The 25,193-nt window shown below is 40.8% G+C and overlaps 1 protein-coding gene across 1 annotated transcript in view; it reads left to right on the top strand.

The window, feature by feature from the left end:
- Positions 1-25,193, top strand: part of CALCRL (calcitonin receptor like receptor) — a 303,255-nt gene that overhangs the window by 238,425 nt on the left and 39,637 nt on the right. Inside the window, exons 11-12 of the mRNA XM_075179990.1 lie at positions 821-1,039; positions 22,470-22,511. Coding sequence (XP_075036091.1) covers positions 821-1,039; positions 22,470-22,511 — 261 coding nt within the window. The remainder of the gene's footprint in view (positions 1-820; positions 1,040-22,469; positions 22,512-25,193) is intronic.

Genomic DNA, 25,193 nt, shown 5'->3' with positions numbered 1-25,193 from the left:
CCTCCCCCTCCTACAATGTAGGGCTCTGTATTAGGAGCCTCCCTCCTCCTACAATGTACGGCTCTGTATTAGGAGCCTCCGTCCTCCAGCATTACATAAAAAACCCTGACTTCCCCACAACACTTTTCACAAATCGGGGTGTGGAGACTTCACACCATGCGCCATCCACCAATCAGTGTGCTAGCCAGTAAACGTTAGACTGCATGGTGCACCTGGCAGCTGCGAAGCAGACAAAAACTATGTCCCACAAAGCTAAAATTATACTTGCCCATCCCATGCCTGTAGAAGATGGGGGAAGGGGGTATGCCAGTATTTTGCCTAAGGTCCCATGGAGTCTCAATCTGGCTCTGGTGAGAAATGAATGCATTATTCACTGAGATTTTTGACAACTGATTAGTGTATGTATAACCCTTAAATAATATATTGGTTTAAATCATCAATACCTTGATTTAAAGTAGGTGGGGCTCTTAAATGGAAGGTTGCCTCACTGCAGTGCTCTCTGTTAACATTTCATCTCTTCTCTTATGTGTATAATGATTTATTATGACCCCAAAACGTTCTATTGTCGATTGTTATAATAAACCAGCTCGGATGAGCACATGTTGGCCGTCTTTTGTGATGTGCTGCCTTAAATGAATAAAATAGTGAACAGATTGGTGAACTGCAGTTTACTCATTCCATAGTTAGAATAAACATACTGTTAAATGTAAATACTTTACATAATTGTATGCAGCTGTTTGTTATAACACAGTAATTACTATAGTGGCATGTAAGTGTTATCTTTGATGTTTATGGTTTTTGATGGTGTATTTATTTAAAGGTGAACCTGTTTTTTCTGCTGAATATTGTACGCGTTCTAATAACAAAACTGAAAGTTACACATCAAGCCGAATCAAATCTGTACATGAAAGCTGTGAGAGCAACTCTCATCCTTGTGCCTCTTCTCGGAATTCAATATGTACTGCTTCCATGGAAACCAGAGGGACGGATAGCAGAAGAAGTATTTAACTATGTTATGCATATTGTCATGCATTATCAGGTATGACCTAATAAAATTAACATGTTTTATTCCTAATCACTACTGTCTTAACTATTTTTACATTTCCCTGCTGTTATTTTCTACCACTTTTCTCTCCTGCAATCTCTCCCTTCTCTTCTTCCATTCATCTTATCTTTTATCACAATAACCTTACCTCTAACCTCTCATTATCCTTCTTCCTCAGTCATACTTTCAGTTCATATTCTCAGGCTTATCCCTAGCCTTTTCATGCTTTGCTCCTTCCTCTTCCTTATATCCTCTCGCCAACTCAAAGTCAATCCTTCAAAAACAGAGTTAATAATATTCCCACCTCCCAACAGAAATTACCTACCTTATCATTCTATTTCTGTTGACAGCATGACCATAAATCTCACCCTTGCTGCCTAGATGTGAACCTTGACTTAAACTATCCATTGTTCTCCACATCAACTCTATATTGAAATCATGTAGCATACATCTAAAACATTTTCAGAATGTGCACAAGACACTGCAGAAACTTAAATGGATATAGGCCGACCAACCGGCATCCCACGCAGTGAGCTAATAAAGAAAGACTCTGAGACAAGTATTTGGCAAAATTATTTTGGTCACAACTTTATTTAACACTTCCAAACTTGTATTTGGCAGACAATCGGCGTGCAAGGCTAATAAAATTTATCGCCTTTTTCCAGTTCCATCTGGAAAAATAGGGCGTGTTCTGCCTACCAAGTAGGCACCGCAACAACGTCCTCTTGAGACCAGCCCCTTGGCATATATCACCCTCCAATTGCTGGAACCTGGCACTCCGCCCGTATTGGCCCAACCGTTGAAGCTGGAACCAGGCATGTGGCCGTCTATCCAGGGTGATACTGCCTGGTGCCCTCTCTAGAAAAATAGGGCGTGTTCTGCCCACCATGTAGGCACCGCAACAACGTCCTCCGGAGACCAGCCCCGTAGGCATAAGTCACACTCCAATTTTCTGAAACCTGGCACGATGAAGCTGGAACCAGGCGTGTGACGTCTTCCCAGGGTGATACTGCCCGGGCCCTGCTGGCCTCCCCCCTTCTATGCCTTGCTCGCCGCTTTCACACCAAGCAAGGTCCTCATAACCCTGTCCATGGGGACCGAAGCCCACCACCGCTACGACCTCCGGTAAAAACAGCCTCCTAAGCGCCTCCTGCACATTGGTAAACATATCAAGTGCAACAACTTAAAGGTGCATCCCATCTCTCCTCTAAAAACCTGCACAATTGAACCCCGATTTTTGCTTCTACTGCTGCCACGGGTGGTAATAAACTTGGCAATAGCATGTTTCACTTTATTTCTTACGCTATCAATGCCTGCCTCTGACATGTCTGAGCTTACAGCTCCAATACTCAAAATACTTAATCACATTCTCCAACTCACACAGCCAATTCTTACACTGATCTGACTCCATTCGCCCTGCCACCAAAAAATCAAGGAAATGCACCACTTATTTGCACCCTGTGCTTGATTCAAAACTCCACTGCAAAAAGAAGATAAAGGCTTTGAAAAATGCACATGATACTGAAAATTCCATAGGCAAACACTTGTCTATGAAATAATACCCATCAGACTGAAAAACCCATCAATCTAAAGCTGTCAGGGTGCAGCGGCAACATTCGAAAGGCAGACTATGTTTTGCCATAAGGGCCCCTTTTCCATGCTTCTTAACCATTTTTACAGCCCTGACAAAGGATTGATATTGGACCGAACACTTCTCCCTGTACAGAGCATCGCTAACCGATGCCCCTACCAGGTAAGATAAGTGCTGAATCAGCCTAAAAAATTCTGCTGCCTTCTTAGGAACCAGCCCCAGAGGCGAAATGACTAAATTCTAAATGGAAGGCTCCTGGAATGGGCCAGCCATTCGGTGCAACATCAGATCCTTGACAATATTATCCCTGACTATTGCACATTGCATGTTAATTGACTTCAAATTCCTGTGACCCACCTCCACCCCCAAACCCGGGGGAATGCTTGCTGTAATAGAAATCCTAAAACCTTCCATAAAAAAATCTGCCTGCAACAACTCGGCCTCTTCCCTTTTTGGATAACTATCCAGCCACTCTAGCATCCTGCTCACCTTTATGGCCTCCCTGCTCCAAACCTTATCACTGCACCATTCCTTTCCACTGATGCACCACTCTGTGATCTTAGCCAAATATGTATCCCGTACTCTGAAACTTATGGGTCTTTGTGATTTCAATCTAAAAGCCTCAGCATATCTCCACCATACTGATCCCCCGTATTCTCTGTAAACTGAATGAATAAAGTTTGTTACTTTAGCATACACATCGCACTGCCTGGGAATGACCCCATGTAACAACAAACAGCTCAGCCAATTATCTATAGTTTTGTACGAATCTGCATGCGCTGCTCCCTCTCTTTTTCCTTGAGTCCCACCTCGGTTAATGTAAATAGATCAGCAAAATTACCCTTCTTAATTTCCTTCCTGGTGTGTTTTGGCAAATGTCCTGCCACTGCTCCCAACTCACAGCCGACAGCTACGCTTCCCTGTTTGAACAAACTTTCTTTCTGCGACTCCACATGCACAAGCCTCTTCCTTACTGCATGCATCCTGGGGCCGACTAGCTTCTTTTTTCTCCTATTACCCCTTACTACGCTCTGCTGCTCCTTCAACGACTTATATATTAGCTCGCTGTCCGACTCAGATGAACTATCGTCACCTGAACTGTAACCCACGCCCTCTCGATCCTTATAAACATCCCTAACCTAAACATCTGTGTTACCTACATCATAATTATCATCAATTGTACATTACAATTTTACACAACGTTACTATTAATTTCACCATACCCTTGCGATGCAATGAATGTCCTTTTGGCCGCGCTGGAAATGGAGTCAGCCGTAGATTATGCACTGCTAGCTGCGCTGGACGTAGCATTGGCTCTCCGGTGCAACTTCACCTGCAATCCAATGAATGATTATGAATGCAAACAAATGCACATATATATAAAAAAAAACAATGAAGTAGAGTGACCATTAATAATGATAATGAATACACAGTCCAAACATTTAGAATGGTTAATGCAGGGAAGATCCGAGACTACACACAGTATTGAAATCAAGCGTAATGAAGATGGATAGTCAATTACCAGCTAGCAATACACTGGCTTTGTTGATAATGCGCGCAGCTGTGTGTGCATATCCACTTAAGATTTGAATAAACACGGTATAACGGAGAAGTGTCAATCTTTGTATAAAAGAAATGTACAGTTCAACTTTACTCCAACCTGTGTGATGAACCGCTGGTATACAACTGCCGATTTCTTAAGTCTCCCCACGAGCATCCGGATCTGTGTAGATAGGAAAAATAAAGAATCCAACGCCGGGGTATAGAAAAATGGTCAAAATACTTGCAAGGAATAAAGCGCTAAGCTCTAATCGCCTGATGCGTTTCTCGGCAAGTACGCCGTTTCATCAGAGGCACTCTTAATAGGGCTGAGTGAGGGTTGTGAAATAGTGCCGTGATCCAATCACATGATGTGATTCAACCAATCAATCTTCCGGCGGTCACGTGATTTAGATTCACCAATGAGAGTCTACAGTCATTCATAGAAATGCAAATTGCTGTGTGCACCTGATCCCATGATGCTAATGAACAATCCGACTGGTATTAATGGGATTTAGAAAACAATCAATTTGTGTAAAGCTCCGCATTTGCCTTGTTCTGGCCACGAATCATTCAGATGGTGATATTAATTGCACGCTACTGAAATGGTCTTTAACCCCAGTCTTATAATACAGATATAACAATAGAACTTCATGTTGGATTCAGATGTAGTAATTAATAAATGCAGAATCCCATTGATTACTGAACTATCCGACTGGTATGAATGTGATTAAGAACACAAACAATTAGTGTAAAGCTCGGCACTTGGTTTGTTGTGGTGACGAACCATTCGGATGGTAATATTCATTGTGCGCTACTGAGATAATCTTTAACCCAGTCTTAAAATACAGATATAACAATAGAACTACGTGCTGGAAACAGATGTAGTAATTAGTAAATGCAGAATGCCATTGATTCCTGGACTGTAAGAAAGCCAATGTCCATGTTGATGAACTACCTATTTCAAATCGCATCCTGTTCACTTGTATTTAAAACAGACACACAGCAATTAACATTCAAATACTTAATGTTTAAACAACCCTACTCTTATAAAAAACTAAGGAAAGGTATAGATAAAGGGTAAAATAAAAACCCAATAACAATAGGTTTACTATTCTAAAAGTAAGTAAATGATTGTTATATTTACTAAGAAACTCAAGCTGAAAATAATGTCTAATAATCACATGCAATACAAGGTAACGTATCCTAACGTAAGACATTCATGTAAACATATATATATATAGAGGTTCATCAAAAGCTCATCAGTGTATTCAGGCAGAAATATTATTAATTAAATATATAGAAAACACAGTAACTTTCAAAATCAAATAGAAAATTATAACATTATTAAAGATTGTTAAGCTCTATACTGTCATTTAGTCCTTGGGCAGCCAAGGTCATTAGTTTGAAGATCCAAAAAGCCTCATATTTGCAGAGCAACTTGAATCTATCACCTCCTCTCTTAGTCTTGTTGATTTGTTCTATAACTCTAATTTTTAGACCAGAAAGATTTCCACCCTGACAAATGTTAACATGAGTAGACAAACTGTGGGTTTTGACCTTATTCAATATATTCCGCCGGTGCTCCAAAAAACGCACCCCTACTGATCTAATCGTACGGCATATATATTGGACACCAAAAACACAATTGATTAGATAAATGACATAGGTGGATTGACAATCTAAAGTTTTCTTTAAAGGGAATCTCTCCCCAGATACAAAAGAAATAAATTCAGTGCTTTTGTGGTCAGCAAATTCACAGGTTATACATTTGAGTTTTCCACATTTGTAAAAACCACTCGATCTACTTAGCCACCTATTGGCATATTCTACCGGTTTAGGGGTACAAACTAACATAGTGTGATTCTTAAATAGGCTTGGAGCTAATCTCTCTTTGAGATTTTTCGATCTCTTGAACACTACAATGTTGTTGGTCTCAATCTCATGGCCTATGTAGTCATTCAACTGCAATAGAGAAGCATTCTTGTAAATAGCCCGTTTAATGTCACTTGATGCTGAGTTGGACCTTCCCCTGTCAGATGATGCACCGGCCACTGCGTTGAGCATGGCGTCAGCTTTTCGGTGAAACTTACCCTGTGAGATGATGCACCAGCCGCTGGTGCAATTGTTATTACCATCAGCATGCTGGTTTATGCATGAAGTAGATCAATGTGAACATTGTCTCATAAAAAAGTCCAAAAAGTCCAAATTATGTCCTCAAACTAAGCAATTGTGCCCCTGCCTTGTCCCACCTTACATAGTAATTTTACAGACATTAACTTCATACATATCAAAATTTACAATACATCTCCCAGGGAAGACGTCATGTGACAGGGGGGGGGGGGGTAGGAGAGGGGGCGTGGTGACGTTTTCGTGTCACCATAGCCCCGCCCCCAATATAAAATGCCGAAATACATGGCATTTAATAGCGGGGACAGGGCTTAATGACGCAATTAAGCCCCGCCATTCAATACAGTGAATTTCGGGGAAGCCGGGCAGTTTGCTCTTCCGGGAGGACTCTCCGAAATTCGGGAGCCTCCCAGGAATTCCATGAGAGTAGGCAAGTATGATTAACTTGCAAGTATCTCTGCTTAACAGTTGCTATCTGAGTGCAATATTAATTCCACTAACATTCACACTAGAGATGTTCACTGACCCCTGTGTTCTGGTTTTGGTTTTGGATCTGGATTAACTTTGTTTCTTGGTTTTGGCAAAAAACCGCCCTTGCGTGTTTTGGTTTTGGTTTTGGATCCCGGATTTATTTTTTCTAAAATCCCTATTTGTTTTTGCTAAAATCACATATTTTTGCTTTTTCCCCCCCTACATTATTATTAACCTCAATAACACTAATTTTAAGTCATTTGCAGTCAATTTTGACCACCTCACAGGTCACAATATTATTTTCATACACTTTCAAACAAAGACTGCAGCTTTAGAAGACCAAGCCTGCCAGACCTATTATTTCTATTTCAGCAATGACAATTAGCAATGGAGCTCTCCAGAATGTCACTGGAGACTTCGAAGAACACTGCTACCCCTCCTCTTTCTTTTCTACTTATCACACTGCCCAACTGCACTAGAGACTGCCAAGTACTGTTCTACCCCTTCTGTGTCCCTCTGTGAAATGGCGCTGAATCGCCATAGAGGGTGGTACTTATAGAATCCAAAACTCGCGAGATCCCACATCCGAGATCCCATGATGTAACAATGATGTTTTGCCTCGTTTACAATTCCGAGGGCACGCGAAAGTAACGAGCCGGCTTGGCTCGGCGCTCGGATCTGCTAAGTTTGGGTGTGTTCTGTTCTCGGTTAACCGAGCCTGAGCATTTCTAATTTATACTTTAGTTCATACTTCATAGTTTCCTTATTTTACATATTTTAATCTATTTACTTTGTAGCATTAAAAAGACACACAATGTTAAATTAATCAAAATATAATTAATGATTTTCATTTTTTTTTCATGAGATCATCATTTAAAATGTCTTTATCTTTCTTTTGAATTTTTGAATTCATATTTACCAGCCTCAGGGCTGATGCCCTAGAGCATCCAGGTCATACTCTGTTAATTTAAAATCCTTGGAGGTCCAGAGGGTTGTTCAGAGTCCTTGCAAGACTGAAAAACTATGTATAATGAGCTTCCTTCCCCCCGCCTAGCGACCATCGTTCCTTATCCCTCTTCAGCGCTATTGCTGCGCCTGCGATTCCTTTAATTTATGCACTCATCATCTCCCGCATTGACAATTGCAATTCCCTCCTTACTGGTGTTTTCTGAATTAGACTCTTGTCCCAATGATCTTTTTTACATACTATGGTTGCCTGTCTTTTACTGAATCCAATATAAAATACTTATACTAACATACAAGGCCATCAACAAAACTGCACCGACATACATCTCCTTATTTGTCTCAAAATATCTCCCAACTTGACACCTCTGTTCTGCATAAGATTTACCCAATCTCATTACATGCTCCCATTCCACGGTGGGTTTTTTGGGCTACACCCACTTTGTGAAATTCCGTCCTTTGCACAATAAAACTTTCCTCTTGTCTTCAAACATTCAAGCGTTCTCTGAAAATCCATCTCTTCCGGCTAGCTTATAATATTCCTCAACCACCCTCTTAGCCTCACTAGGCTACCTAAATTAACACTCTTTACACAATTCACAAAAGACAACAACCCTCTGACCCCCATTGTTCTGTGACTGGATTATATAGCCCACTAATCAATTTTACCATTGCATTCTGCCTGGACAATAATATGCAGTATGTAGCACTTAACCTCATGTATCAAACTCCCATTGCCCCATAGATTGTAAGCTTGCGAGCAGGGCCCTCTTACCTCTTTGTCTCTCTGTTTTACCCAGTATTGTTTTATTACTGTGTTTGTTCCCAATTGTAAAGCCCTATGGAATTTGCTGGCACTATATAAATGATTTTTACTAAGAAACTATCATCATTATTGTTAATTATTGTTTTGTCATTATATTCAACATGCAATAACATACATGTCATTCTGAAGAATAGTTTTACACTGATTCTTGTTTTTTCTGATACCTGCTTCATTTGCAAAATTCCATGAGTTCCAGCCATCACTACCAAACTCACCCACTTCACTTTCTGTTTCTAGCCATACTGTGTATGTAGCCAAATCTTACACAGATCTGATTATTCAGTAGTGAGGTTACATAGTGGTGTGCATGAGCAGTCTATGGCATTGGCTGTACATTTACTGCCATGATTATTTTTTTACTTGAATATCTTTCTCTCAGTTAAAATGAGCTTACCTTTATTTCTCTTTGGATCCACAGTCACCGCCAAAAGACACAATCTAATTTTTGTTTCTGTAACTAGGCTCAATAAACTTCTTTTTTGTATGATTTTAGATCTCAGTTCTCAGGTCTGGGGCACAAATCATACTGCAAAGGCACGGGTGCCAGAGGGGGTTTGAACTTTATTTGAGGAAATCACAGGGAGAAGGGAGTAGATGAGGGAAGAAACTTTTTTTTCATGGAGTTGTAATTGACAGTTTTGAACAGCAGGTGCCATTGCTTATAAGTACAACAACTCTGTTTTAGTCACAGTTCTCTTTTTCATTGTAATGGTGCTCTTTCTAAAAATGTTCTCAACAACCAATGGAGTTAATTCAGAGTGTAGTTAATCACAGGCAGGGCCGGACTGGGACTAAAAATCAGCCCTGGCATTTAAAGCACATAGGCCCACCTTTGAAGTGTGGTCAACATGGGTCGTTAATACATACATTATAATAAAACATTACATTTATCACACCCTCCCAGCCACATTATGGCACCCCCAGTCCACTATACTTATCTATGCCTCTGGTGCTGCTGACATCCATCAGGATAAGATCATCCTGTAGAGTGAGCAGGGAAGTTCTTAGTCTAACAAGATTACCAAATCTTGTGAGACTTAGAGCATAGTTGCCTACTCTCCCGGAATGTCCGGGAGACTCCCGAATTTTTCTCAGTTCTCCCGGACTCCCGAGAGAGCAGGCAAAAATCCCGGATCCAGCGTCTCCCCGTTGTTGTAGATGGTGGGGGCGGGGCTAACCGCGGCATCGTGGTCCCGCCCCCTGCTGCGATTGGCCAGAATGTCTCATGATTGACAGGGGGCGGAGCCAAACGGCGCATCCCCGTGTGGCCACGCCCCCTCAACGGACCCCCTCCCGGACGGCTGTCTTTAAAAGTTGGTAAGTATGACTTAGAGCTCCTTGGCTTGCTCTGCCTGTGTCCTGTACAGGGACCGGGAGCAGCTATCAGTTCCCTTCCCCTAATCAGAGCTGGATTAAGTCTAGGGGTCCCAGGGTATTTAAGACAGAGGGGCCCCTATTATGTAACATGGTTATCATTTTAGATAAAATTTAGACAAATATACAGGCAATACTGTGTTTATTACTGTGATAGGATGGACCGCCTATGCCACCCTGCCTGTTGTTGCTGGGAACCGGCTGGGCTTACTTTGCCACCGTTCCCTTTCGTTATCCCAAAAACGCCCTCTTGCCGCAGTAGTAGGGGCTTATAATGCTGCCACCACTGAGCTCCTTCTATGGCACTCAGAACCACATTCCTTCTGGGTCACTGACGCTGCTAGTGTACCTCGTTGCTGATGTACCTGGACTGGTAACTCCGGACCTCTTACTATGGATCCGGGTTGCTGCGAATGGATCCCCCTTGGCCTATCACATGGACCAGGCTGCATGGGTAGCAGGCAGAGCGGTGGTACTGGGAAAGCTTGGGTCCAAACCTCAGACACAGCCGGAGAACGGATTCGATTTGGGTCTAATCTGTAGATCACAGGAATACAGCGATATTGAAGATGTTTCCAAGCAGGTCTTTGAAGCAAAATGGTTTATTTTCTCTCACTCTAGTTGAAGGTACCAGGGTGGTCAGGTCAGATGAAGTCAGAAGAATGATTACATGCTCATAGAGCTCATCTTTTATACAGTTTAGAAAAAGTCTATTTTTAGAATCAGGATATACTCTATTCACACAAACATTGATTTACACGCATTGCAAAACCACTAGTATTTATACTTAGCTATGAAATTCTTAAAAAACTTGCTGTGATTTCCTGCATCTTTGAGATGCAGGAAATGTGGCAGCACGTTTTAAATTAAACCTTCCTGTCTCCAAGTTAAACCTCACACATCAAAAGATCTAATTAACACGTGGCCTTTCATCAGACCGTTCAGAATTCATATTCACACAGAACAACAAAAGGACCAACAACAAGCCAGTTTCTCAAACCACAATACACCAAAGGCTTGGTAAACCTAGGCTCATTGTATCCGATATATGCATCAGAAATAGGCATATCCTATAGCAAGGTTAGACAAGAGACGAATTTCCTCCCTGGTCTCAGAAATAACGATTACGTGTCCCACAATATAAACAATATCAAAAAATAAGTGCAAATGCAATTAAATAAATAAGTGCCCTGCGCTATTTGCTTTAAATACATTTTTACCAAAAGTTATTTAATAGTGATCCAGTCACAATTACGGTTAGGTGCATGCATCTCTGCCTTCATGAGCAGTACAGTGTGAAGAGAAAGTCGCCCAAATTCGGGACTGCCCCAGATTCAGGACAGTTGGCAGACTGTCCTGCTCTCTCCTACCTGTTCTTGTCACTTTCACCACCTTTGGCTGCTGGTGTTTTTAGTTGCTGCTTGTCTGGATCCTGGAATGTTGGAGGACCTATTTGGAGAAAAAATGGGTACATGAAATTTAAAAAAGTCCAACCATCCCTGGCATTAAATTAGTAAAACCCACGTTTAATAATTAGGCCCCCCTCCAGCCCCAACATTAAAATCATAGCATTCACATTTGATAAATAGACCTATTTCCCTCCACCAGCCTCAAAATTAAAGGTAATAGTATTCCCATTTAATAAATAAACCTCCCTCTTTCCAAAGAACCCCAGTAACAAATTAATAGCATTTACATTTACTAAATATAACCATTTCTCACAAGCATCCCAGGCATTAAATAATTCATATTCATATTTAATAAATACCCCTCCTCCCCAAACTCAGCCCCACATTCAATCAATAGCCCCAAACCACCCCAACATTAAATTAAAGGTCCCATCACTCCTTCTTAAATTAAGTTGCCCCACAAATAAATTAAATTGCCCCACGATCAGCCCACAAATAAAATAGCACCCATTAAATGATTACCCCACCTACACTCCATTAAAAAACAGCCTACCACCCACCCACGTTGTACTAAGACCCCCGACTCCCTTCCCTCACACATTATATAAACATATCTACCCCCTCACACATTATATTAACATTCCCCCGCTTCCCTCACACGTTATATTAAAATACCCCCATTTTATATTAAGGGATGCAGACAGGTCATAGTCGTAGTAATATGCAGGAGTTGGAGTCATGCCATAGTTGTAGTATGTAGGAGTCTGTGAACAGAGATAGAGTCAGGCAGTTAGTCAGCTTCCAACTGATACTCTTGGCCGCTGCCTCAGTCGCTCTGCTCCAAGTCTTCTTCATCCTCATCCCGGACCAGCGGCGGCTGCTGCTGCATCTTGAGAGCTGGGACCCCAGCACCGTTCTCTGGGTCTCACACAGCAATCAGCCAGTGTGTTTACTTCTGACTGCAACTCTGTTACTATTGACTGGCATCGTGTCTGAACGACCGCTGCTAACTAATACTGCAGTGTAATTGCCAGACATAGTTTACATATTAATCTACAGCTAGGATGGGCAGCCAGGTGGATCGTCCCATATAGCCATCAGCCCTTCTGGCATTTGCCAGATTGCTAGTCCAGACCTGATCACAGGTGTCTGAATAGGGTTATAATAACTGATACAAAGCTGCAGTGACTTTGACGGTGGTACCATGGTACTGTTTTTGCTTTCTTTAGTCCTTCCTCTTAAACCTGTTTTCTCCCTCCCTCTGTTCTATACATGTAGCCAGGTTCTTGTATGTGTGGCGGCCATCTTAAAATGAACTCAAGAGCCAGGAGGGTTAATACCCAGTGGTGGAGGAATTAAATCACCAGCACTAGGCAGAGCGTGAATTAAGCAAATGTTTAAATGTTTCATCTAAATTAAATGTTTTTTTACATAAGCGCTGCGGCACTGGGAAAGGGATACCCAGCACCGCAGCATGGTATGGGTTAAAGCCCTGCTCTAGCCGCTGGAGAGTGTAAAACATGCAGTTAAATGAATGAATACAATATCAATGTGTGTAGGCACTGCAGCACCGTTAGCCAACCAGCGTGCAGCACCAGGGGCGGTTAAAAATTACCAGAGCCTGGGTCTGCCTGGGGGGCTCTGCTGCCAGGTAGTTAAAAAATATTACTTTTTTTTTTTTCATCCAGCGGGTGGCATTGTGAAAGCTGAAATAACAGATAGGTGAGAATATTTTTTTTAATATATAATGGAGGGAATTCAATTGTGGCGATGTGGTGCACGGACATCATGCCGCCTCATTGGTGGCAATTGCGGTACAAATCTCCACTCATTTTTCCTCGCACCTCTATTAGATCCAGGAAGTGCAGTGGCTCCTGGGGTTCCCAGGAGATTGAGACGCATACTGGAGCTCAAAGAGCTTCAGGTAGCGAGAGGGAAGGGACTGCTGAACCAGGATCTTGCTGCCTTCCCCCTGGTACTGTTTTTGGCCAGGGGGGAGAGCCAGACCTTGGTGCAGACGCCCTGGAAGTAGTTTTAGGCAGGAGATTTAAAAGATCAATCTCCCGCCTCAGACAGTCTGGCACCAGGGAGGAGAGTGGGCTGAGCCCCCCTCTCCCTGGCCGCTCATGGACAGGGGTGAAGTAGACTCCTCCCTTCCACTAGCTTCAATGTAAAAAGGTGTTAACCCCTCCCTACTGATTAACATGCTGGCTGCATGAATCAATCTGGATTGGTTAAAGGGGCAGGAGGCTGGGTTACCTCCTGCCAAGCTAGTGTCCCAAAACTGTATTTAAAGAGCCCTGTGTTACACAAAAATGTATTATTCCATCTGTACCTTTCTGAGTATCACTAGTACCTCAAACTAGTGTATGTAACTGTCCTTTTAGGACTTCCTGAGCTAATAAACATCACTGCTTAAGGAAACCGCTTTGATGCCTGCTGTAATTCCTATGACCTACAGATTAGAGTCAATCTAATCCGTTATCTGACTGTTCTGAGGTTGGGTCCCAGTGTCTGGTACTAATGCTCTGCCCGCTACCCTGCAGTTTTGGCCAGTGAAATAGGCCAGGAGGACCATCTACAGCAACCCTGATCGGAAGACGATGGGTCAGGGGTACCAGCAAAGGGGTGCACTAGCAGTAAGAGTTACCCAGGTGCTGCTAAGGAGCTTAGTGGTGGCAGCAGTAAAAGCTCCTCCTACTGCAAGAGTAGGGGAGCATTTGGGATAATGAAAGGGGACGGTGGCCAGGCCAGCCCAGCCAGGGTGGCATAGGAGGTCCATCCTGTCACAATACTGTGTCTCTCAATTTTAATGCTTTACAACTCTCTCCCTTTTGCCTTCAGTTTGTTTTTCCTCTCTATATCACTCTTGGAGTTTTCCCTAGTTTCTGTGTCATTTTTATTTTTTTCTTCCATCCATTTTACATCCAGCCTTCTCATGACCTCTTTCATACTCTCCACTTGTGCAATTGCATTAAGGGCACCTTGATTCCAGAACTGTGGATAGAAAATATCTGCTATATGTACTCCCAGTGTTTGCTCAGAGTGCTAAACAGGGGAAGACTTTCCTCACTTGCATCAGCATTGAGGACCTGCACGTGTGACACACTGATTAGTCAGATGGCTGAACAATATGAAACTTGCATCTTCTCAAGCCCACTGCCAATATTGTCATTTTTTTATTGAAGGCCAAAGTGTGGTGCTCCTTTCATCAAGTGCAAAACTGACTAGTGCACAGGGGCCATGGGTCTTCAGGTCCTTAACAAAATCAGAAAGTCTTGTTTTAAAGTAGTGTTGTCTGAATCGCCTTATTCTGTGCTTTTCTATCACACATACATTTTCGGATACCCCCGGCTTAGATGGCATCAGAAGCATATAGTACCACAGGCTTCAGGCAACTGGTCTTTTAGTCTGTTCATTGTGGGAGGGTTTACCAGCAATGCAGTTTACCATTCCTAAAAAAAGAGAGTACACTTAGTCTGTTACATTCCTCCCTGTGTTACATGCACACACATACATAATTTTTCATGGCAGTCCTCTGCATAAGCCTGCTAATGACTGTGTCACAAGCTGGGCCCGCAGTCATATCCAGGCATACTTACCTACTCCGAGCAGGGCCTCCCGCTGGTGCTAGTGCCGCGCCTCTTTTGATGGTAGCCTCCATCTTGGATCCTTTTATTAACTCCCTTCTTTCCTGTAATTGGGTGCCTTCCCTTCAAACAGGATACTTAAGACACCTGACCCTGCAATCATGTCCCTGTTCTTTGTGTCTAACACACAAAGTGCATAAGACATAGCTCTCTTTTGCTTCTGCAATTTCAGTTCACTGTTCCAGTGTGTCACACGACGCTCACCCACGGCTGCCACCCGGTAACATGAATTTCATTCATTCGTCATTCCCTGCTTCTTCCCTGGCTGTCAGGCTAGCAATCCACTCTGCACATGCGTAGGTAATCATCTCACCTGTGTTCACCTGTCCCGCTCAGTGCTGTTTTTTCTCATCAGACTCCTGACCTGGAAGCAGCTCATGCACTCGCTACCATCTCTCCAAGTGTATTGAGGCAAATCACCTATTACCTGCTCCACTCGGTAGTGGTAGCTACTGCAAATTATCGCTACCATCTCTTCAAGAAAACAAGTAGTATCTGTTTGTCTCTATAGTAGATAGGCAATACCACTTAATTGCTTCTATAAGGGTAAAGTCTGAAATTAGGTTAATCCTTTGTCTCTATAGCTGTGTTGGTACCTTGGCCAGCTCAGTTTTCATTAGACCCATCATCTGACACACCGCAGTGGCACAAGTGAAAGCCAGCAGTGGCACATAAGATACTTGGACTTTGTTGTTTTCATTGCTGGTAATTCCTCTTCTCTCCTCTCCTCTCTACCAAGGAGGACAGAGCTATAGAAAATTTAGTGTAAGTTTAAAATTCTCTCATGGGCTACCGCAAACTTGGCAAGAATTTGTTTTGCAGCAACATGAGGTTTTGGTTCCCCTGGTTAGCAGTTTCTCTTTCATTTGGGCAGATGTTGTACTGAACCAGTAACATAGTAACATAGTTGATGAGGTTGAAAAAAGACACCAGTCCATCAAGTTCAACCTATTTTGGATTTCCTGCGATCCTGCACTTATATTTGAAATTAATCCAGAGTAAGCAACCGCCAATCTGTTTCAATTTTAAAAATCCCCCCCAGACTCAATATTGCAATCCAATTTTTACCCTATATCCACTACTATCCTTTATTTTAAATTAACGGTCGTATCCCTGGATACACCTTTCCGCTAAAAATTTGTCTAAACATATCTATTGAATCTGCCATCACAACCTTCCCTGGCAATGAATTCCATATCTTGACTGCCCTTACTGTAAAGAACCCCTTCCTTTGCTGGTTGTGAAATTTCCTCTCCTCTAACCTTAGGGGATGACCACGTGTCCTGTGTATGGTCCTTGGGGTAAAAAGTTCCCATGAAAGCTCTCCGTATTGACCCTAATGTATTTGTACATAGTAATTATATCTCCCCTTAGACGCCTCTTTTCTAAAGTAAACATGCCTAAACTGGCTAACCTTTCCTCATAACTTAATGACTCCATACCCTTTATCAATTTTGTCGCCCTTCTCTCAACCCTTTCTAGTTCCAAATTATCTTTTTTATAGAGTGGTGCCCAGAACTGTACTGCATATTCAAGATGAGGTCTTACCAACGATTTATACAGTGGCAAAATTACACTGTCTTCCCTTGCATCTATGCCCCTTTTTATGCATGCCAATACTTTGTTTGCCCTTGCAGCTGCTGCTTGACATTGAGCACTATTGCTAAGTCTACTGTCTACGAGCACTCCCAAATCCTTTTCCATTATAGATTCTCCTAAATTAATTCCATTTAATTTATAGATTGCGTTCTTGTTTTTGATCCCTGAATGCATAACCTTACATTTATCTGTGTTAAACCTCATATTCCATTTAGCCGCCCAATCCTCCAGTTTATTTAAGTCCCTCTGTAGAGAAGCAACATCTTGCTTTGATTTTATTACCTTACAGAGTTTAGTGTCATCTGCAAAAATAGAAACTTTACTCTCTAAACCATCACCAAGGTCATTAATAAATATATTAAAAAGGAGTGGTCCCAGCACGGAACCTTGAGGTACTCCACTTAAGACTTTTGACCAATTAGAAAATGTTCCATTTATCACAACTCTCTGTTCCCTATTCTCTAACCAGTTTTTGATCCAAGTACAAATTTTGATTCCTAGACCCAGTTCTCTTATTTTGTAAACCAACCTCTTGTGTGGCACTGTATCAAAGGCCTTTGCAAAATCTAAGTAGACCACATCTACTGTCCTGCCCTGGTCTAAGTTCCCACTAACTTCCTCGTAGAAACTAATTAGATTAGTTTGACATGACCTATCCCTCACAAATCCATGTTGATTCCCACTAATAATTTTATTGCGTACCAAGTAATCCTGAATACTGTCCCTTAAAATACCTTCCAGTAGTTTCCCCACTATTGATGTCAGGCTTACAGGTCTATAATTCTCTGGTTATGATCTCGTCCCCTTTTTAAACAACGGCACCACATCTGCTATTCGCCAATCCCTTGGTACTGAGCCTGAAGAGATTGAATCTCTGAAAATTAAGAATAGCGGTCTAGCTATTTCTGAGTTTAACTCCATAAGGACCCTTGGGTGTATGCCATCTGGACCTGGAGCTTTATTTATCTTAATATTCTTCAGTCGCCTTTGGACTTCTTCCTCTGACAACCAAGTATTAATTAATGGCATGGTTTCATTTCCATTTTTATGTATTACTCCTGCCATTTGTTCCTCTCTGGTAAATACTGAAGAAAAGAACGTGTTTAATACCTCTGCTTTTTCCTTAATATCATTTATCAATTCACCCATCTCACTCCTTAGGGGTCCTATATTATCTTTTTTAATCCTTTTGCCATTTATATACTTAAAAAACTTTTTGGGGTTTGTCATACTTTCTTTTGCAACGTGCCTTTCATTTTCTAATTTAGCCAATCTAATTTCCTTTTTGCATGTTTTATTACATTCCTTGTACCTATGGAAGGACTCCTCTGACCCTTCAGACTTAAACAATTTAAATGCACGATTTTTGCTTTGCATTTCTTCCCTTACCTTTTTATTTAGCCACATTGGTTTACTCGATCCCCAGCACTAAGGGAGGAATGTGATATGGCATCTCCACTTCATCTTTTGAATTTACAATGGTATTGTTTGTGTTATTAAACCCACATGTTGGATGTCCATTGTCCAATTGTGTCAGGGCATTCTAGCAGCAGTTCAGTTGAATTTCACCCATTCCTCCCTAACACGAGACACAATGGCATATATCTCATGTTACAATGCATGAAGTTGTTGTAAATCCAGTAAAAATCATAGTTCACCAGTCTGGAGTATGTTCAGGAGGGTATTTTAATCCATTTACAGACCTTATGAGGAAACTTCCATATGAGATAGGGATGGCTTCTCAATAACTTTATGCTTAAAATTAACTATCTGGTCAGAGAGGAACCTCCGAGGACAGCCATACACTTGAATGAAGTGAACCCATATCATATAAGCAGTTCAGTAAAGTGATACAATATAACCAGGGCATACTTATGCCCTCTTTGCAACTGCTGAACTAATTGGAACTGGCTGTTCCTTTCTACCAGTCTAAAAGGTTCAGTCTTTACCATTAATCATATGGATGGATATCATGTGAGTGCTTTGCTTTTGACTCTTATGCACCACACATGAAAGGCAGCTCCTTCAGATGTTCTCTATACACTGTTGCATTCAAGGGTAGTAAAGAATGAACAGCGAACATATTCACAAATAGTGGCACTGTTAAAGTGTTCGTCTAAATTGTGCAGTAGCAGCAGGATTCTCTCCAGTTCTTGATTATCTACCAAAGGGCTGTAACCACCTAAATGAAAGAAACTATTCTGCACTTAGCAATGCAGTTTAAACTCTCCAAATGGTCTTTGTCATAAGCTCTTGGATCAGAGAGATGAATATTCTTCCACATTTTCTTGATCAGTTTCAACCCTTACCTGTTTAGGTTCCATATGCAACTATCAAAAACATACAATCCTTATGTAATCACTTTCTCTGGGGAGGGAAAAAGCCCAACAATAAATAAAACATATTGGCAAGGCCTACAACCACTATAGGATTGGACCTACACTTATTCCAAATACTGCAATTCCAGGCAGCCCAGTCAAATTACAGGCTGACATGAACAGGTTTTCAAGATAGATCCCATAGATCAGTTCATATGGATAAATAAGATACATAGCTCAATAATAGTATCATCTATTCCAACAGTATCTCTACTCTTACAATTTGGCATAAGCTCAATTAAAAACTATGTCTCTATCTACAGTCTTTGCCTTCCCCGCCATGGTGGCTCAACTCTCAGTTAAAACCTGGAACTACTAGATAATTATTTCATAATTTAAAGGAGAAAAGACTTTTCTGCCAATTATAACTTTTTTTCCAAAATCAACCTATATTCTCTTTTGAGAAATTACAACTGCTTTCTGAATGTAGAGATTGTGCATCTTTACCATTAATCACTAACTCCCAGAAACAATGTTCAAGATTCACAGAAACAGGCATGGGAGCAAGAAGTTAATACTGTTATTGATCAGGATGACTGGGAAGACATTAGAAATAGTACAGCCAAGAGTCAGTGTAGCTATAAGAGAAAAGTTCTATAAAATATATTTTAGAGCCCCAAGAAGCTTCATAGCATCTTCCCTCCACTACTGACCAATTCTGGAAACAAAGGTGAAATACATTTCTTTATTTATACATGGCGATTCTGTTCCAAATGACTCTGTTCTGGTACAAATATTTACATTATTTGAAAATATAACAAAAATTAAACCTAGTTGATGCAGTAATTTTACGTCTTACACATGCCATTATATTCTTCTCATTGTCTCAGATTTCAATAACTCTTCCTTACCCTAAGCACCTTTTGCCGTTCTAGTGTTAATTTAGCTAGAGACAAAGAGATATTACTTGCTTTCTATCATATGTGACCTATATTATGCTACACTCAGTGGCTACTTTAAAATGGACAACTGTACACTTGTTCATAAATTTAAATATCTAATCACCCAAACATGTGGCAGAAACTCAATGCATGAAATAATGTAGACATGGCCACAAAGTTCAGTTGTTGTTCAGACCAAACACCAGAATGGCGAAGAAATTTGATCAAAGCAGTTTTGACAGCAGGAAGATTGTTGGTGCCAGACAGGGTGGTTTGAGTATATCAGAAACTACTTATCTTCTGGCATTTTCACTCACAACAGTCCCAAGAGTTTACTAAGAATGGTGTGCAAAACTGAAAGCATCCAATGAGTGGCAGCTTTCTGTGTGCGAAAATGCTTTTTTAATGAGAGAGGTCTGAAGAAAATGGCCAGAATGGTTCAAGCTGACAGGGAGGTGACAGGAACTCAAATAACAATGCGTTACAGTGTTAATGCAAACTGTCACAAAACACATGTCATCTCAAACTGGTTCCAAGAACATGACAATGAGTTCCATGTACTCAAATGGCCTCCACAGTCACCATATCTCAATATAATGGATCGCCTTTGTGATGTTGAGGAAAGGGAGATTTGTAATATGAATGTGCAGTTGACAAATCTGCAACAATTCAACAATTGAGTGATGCTATATTGTCAACATGGACAAGAATCTCTAAGCAAGGTTTCCAGCACCTGGTTGAATCCATGCCACAAACAATTCAGGCTGTTCTGGGGTAAAGGGGGGTCCTACCCAGTACTTAAAAAGTATACCCAATACAGTGGCTACTGAGTGTATATATTAACTGCAGTTTTTACATGGTTTATGCCATGGACTACCATGAAAAGATGTGTATGTTTCTGTGTAGCTAGGAAGAAGAATGTAACAGATTACTTAATTAACAGACCACTATTGTTGCCTAAATATAAAGAAAACAGCGCTGGGACCAATTGCCAATAACCATAGAGGAGATTGTGAAATGATAAAAAAAACACACAATTTATTAAAAATCAAAATATATAACAAATAAATTAAAATATAAAATCTTTTAAAGAGTAATTACAGTGTCTAATACATACGAATACTGTAAATAACTATATTAACCCCTTATAGAGGGCACTATAATTGGATCAAACCACAGTAAAACAGATCATAATTAGATCAAGATTTCACATGTAAGTTAAATCATATAGTCAAAATAGGATTCCTAGGATCATAGATTGATGAATATTATTGCATGAAACTATGCCATCCACATGAAATGTTCATTGGAGAGTCCATCCAAGGGTGGTATGTCTAATCGTGAGGATTCTGATAATGTACCCATAAAGAAGGGCCCTTTCAGCAGTTCTGCTGATGTGTGCCTGAACAGCCCGAGTGTATCCGTTGATACACAAATTGAGAATGCCACTTTGGAATTAGAAGAGGATGAGGGGGAGATTTGTGTAGACGACGAGGGCGCTAATGATGATGCTGATGATTATGATGCAGACAGATACCAAACTGCCTTTGTCCATTTCTTTTAATATTCTAATTCTACAGTCTATGCAGGCTGCTTTTTTTCTATTCAACTACAAGTGGAGGGCGGGGGGGGGGGGGGTCATAGACAGCCACCAAACTACCTTGGTCCATTTATTTTTTATATTGTTCAGTCTATCCAGGCTTCTTTTTTTCTATTTTACTCCTAGTGGAGAGGGGATCTGATGCAGACAGATACCAAACTACCTTGGTCCATTTATCTTTTATATTGTTCAGTCTATGCAGGCTGCTTTTTTTTCTATTCAACTACAAGTGGGGGGGGGGGCTATAGAGACAGAAACCAAACTGCCTTTGTCCATTTCTTTACATATTTAACTATAAGTGTAGAGTGTAATATACACCCAAAGACGATGGTTGCATTGCCAATATGCATAGATGGAGAGGAAGACAATATGGTTTGTGTGTAGAATTAATGAAGGCCTACCAGGAATTAAACTGTTTTTTGGATAATTTATTAGCTTTACAATTACATTACTTATCCAAGAAACAGGTGGAGCACTAAATTTGGTTATTTTAGGCACAAAAACATTGATTTTTGAACAAAATAGCAAAACAAAACCAAACAAAACCAAAACCAAACCCAAAACACGCAATGGCGGTTTTGCAAAACCAAAACACGACGGTGATCCAGATCCAAAACAAAACCAAAACACGGGGGTCAGTGAGCATCTCTACAACTTACACATAAGTCTTTAAGGATTTAACTTAAGCTATTTGATTGTATATGGTTAAAAGGAAAATATGTCCCACCTAGGTATCACATTTAAATTGATTACAAAACCACATTTTTGTGCTAAAATTATCTAGAATATGCGGTGTGGTTTGACTGCTTCACAACTTTTTTTCCCCAACATTTCCCAACTCATTCCGCATTTTTTCCTATATGTTTATGTCATCTATAACCTGTTACTTTGAACTTCCATCCATAGTTACCTACCATAGCTACCGATAGTTTTTATATTTAAGCTTTTAAGTGTAAACATATATTGTGCAAAATTATTTTTTTTGTTTTATATCCAAATCTATTTTTTTCTAGGGACTGTTGGTGGCTACAATATTTTGTTTCTTTAATGGAGAGGTAAGTTTTTCTTTAAAATTATATTAATTACAATAAATTCATAATTATATCTATAGTATCACATCTGTAGTAATGTAAATATAAAATATTTTGTTATTAAATGCTGACATTTGAAGTGTTTTAAATGTGAAATACAAAATAGCATCCTGAAACATATGTTAAGAGCGTTTTGTCGCTATCCAATAACGATTGTCGAATCTCGATTTCTGTTTCCAACGCACAAATATTTATTCTCAAAAAGTAGCAGAATAATTCAAGCGAAATAATAATAAGTACAGCAGTTACTTATCGCAGGCGCTCTGGATCCAGTGTACAGTCATTCAGGTCTGAAGTCTGTGGTCAAGGTGACTGAACACTACATGAGAGCTACTGCTTATATGCAAACAGAGATACAGTGAAACAATGCAGATGGTATAGCTTGCTTCTATTGGTCCAGGCTTCAGGGTCCAGGGGGTTGCACATCATAGGCTGATTCATTCTAAGGAATCCAAAGGTGGGGGTCATCTCTCCAGGGGATGAGATCTGTTCTTCCCGCCAAACTCCACTTACAATCAGTCCATTAGCATTTCACAGTCAATTTCATATTAAAGGTTTATTCCCTAAGATCAATAACTAGAGTATGCAATGTGCGATCTCTTCGCCGAATGCACCGAACAGCTGCTGATGTAAAGGGGATTAATATGATATCAGACATGACATATTTCCTTTAACCTGAACCATATGTATCAATAATATGCATATAACTTATATTATTACATATAAACACTACTATATTTCGACATAAATAACTATGTGTTGCGACTACGATTAATGTATACTATTTACAAATGTGTGTGTTGGTGCGAATGTATACTAAAGTGTAAAAACAGTTATTGCCACGTGTTGCGGCTGGATACGCCCTTCCACACCGTAGCGTGCTTTACGCATAATTTCAGACAAAGACAATCATGTTTGCTCGATATTAATTGAGATGACTTTATCCAATTCGCTGACTTCGACAGCTCCACCCTTTGATAGTGCACCAAACTATCACATGATAACCATTTCAAGTTCAGGATTATACAATATTTCTTCACAGACCAAGATCTCGGTATCTCTCACCACCCTTTCAGTCTAGTTTTCAGTGTTTCTCCCAGGAGGCTGTTTTCCACACTTCAACACAGTAGGAACACATTTGACACACAAACCAATTGCTAAGATTACACCAAGTATAAGGAGAAGGAGCTTACCTACACTAGCAACCATTTCCTGTACCCACTTCCCTAGACCGGAGAACCATTTTACAGGGTTCAACCACGAGAACCAACCGGTCACCCTTTCCCCGACATCATATAACGAAGAATTATGATTCCTTTGAAATTCCCATTTCAGTTGCAGAATTTCGTCCATCTTCTGGTCTATAACCTCTTTGGGGTCATCTGTATTATTGGTGATGTACGTGCAACACTTGACACCAAATTGGGTAACCAAAGTCACATAGTATCCACCAGTAATAGAGGTAAGATAATTCAGTACCAACCTATGTTGCACCAACTCCTTCTTGTACGCTTGTAGCTCCCTTCCAGTATACCTGAAAGTGTCATCATACATCTTGGTGATATTGTCTATTAATTTAGCTAGGTCTTGAATATATTTAAAATTTAACGTTCCCCGAGTGGTCCTGGTGAGGTCTAGAGCAACCATAACTTGAAAACCAGCAGTTTCACTAATCAATTTTGTAGCTATGGGCTCCTCACCAGGAATCATATTTCTCTTGCCACGGTGTTCATACTGTGTGTGTATGTATGGTGGTGATGTAGTCTTGTGAATACCAACCATTTCTTCATGAGTAATAGTCATGATTTCCGGAAGCAGTTTAGCTAAGAAACACAAACCCTTGGAACTCGGAGTCACGCAGGAATAAGCTTTCCTCCCACAAACAAAGTACACATCATCAAGGAGAACATAAGGAACAGTATGCCCATTAATTATATCACATAAGGTTTTGACAAAACTACCCATGCCTAGTGTCTCCATTTGTTCAAAACACGTGTCAGCATGGATGACATTCTTACAATTACCTATAGAGACCTTTCCAATGGATACTTTCTTATGTTTAGTTACACGCCCTAATTTGTGGTGTCCATCGACAGTCCTGCTTATTGGTGACCTTGCAAATCTCCCTCCAACATGTGTGGTGAGCCATTGTCTGATCTGATAGGTTAGCTTCCCAATTCTCCAGACGCTTTGCATGAGAGATGTTCAGGCACAGTAAAGATCTGTCTAAGGAGTATTGTCGAAGCTTCAGACTAGGGGACCTAGTGTTATTGTACCTCCTTTCTATGGGCCTCCCTCCCCTCAATTCTAGTACCTCAGAAAGGTTTAGTGGGAATGGTACTAATCCTATGTTATGCTGTCCCTGAGGCACATGTGAGCACACCCAGCACTCAGTTTGATTTAGAACCTTACCCACTAAGGAGTGATAATCCTCCAGAGGATGTCCGTCCATGTCCAGATTACTAGTGGACTGGCATTGTTGGATGCACTTTTCTTCAACTAGGGAGTCACAGAACTTACAAATACAATATTCATCAGACAATAGCCCCTCACACTGTCTCCGAGTTCCCGAGCTAGCAGACCTTTTCATAACAATTGGACCAAGCTTGATAATGGGCTGCTCTGGGTATTCTAATAACTCCATCT

The sequence above is a fragment of the Mixophyes fleayi genome, chromosome 7, assembly GCF_038048845.1.
Source record: "Mixophyes fleayi isolate aMixFle1 chromosome 7, aMixFle1.hap1, whole genome shotgun sequence".
NCBI classification, from domain to species: Eukaryota; Metazoa; Chordata; class Amphibia; order Anura; family Limnodynastidae; genus Mixophyes; species Mixophyes fleayi.
This window is presented reverse-complemented; position numbering and strand designations above follow the sequence as displayed.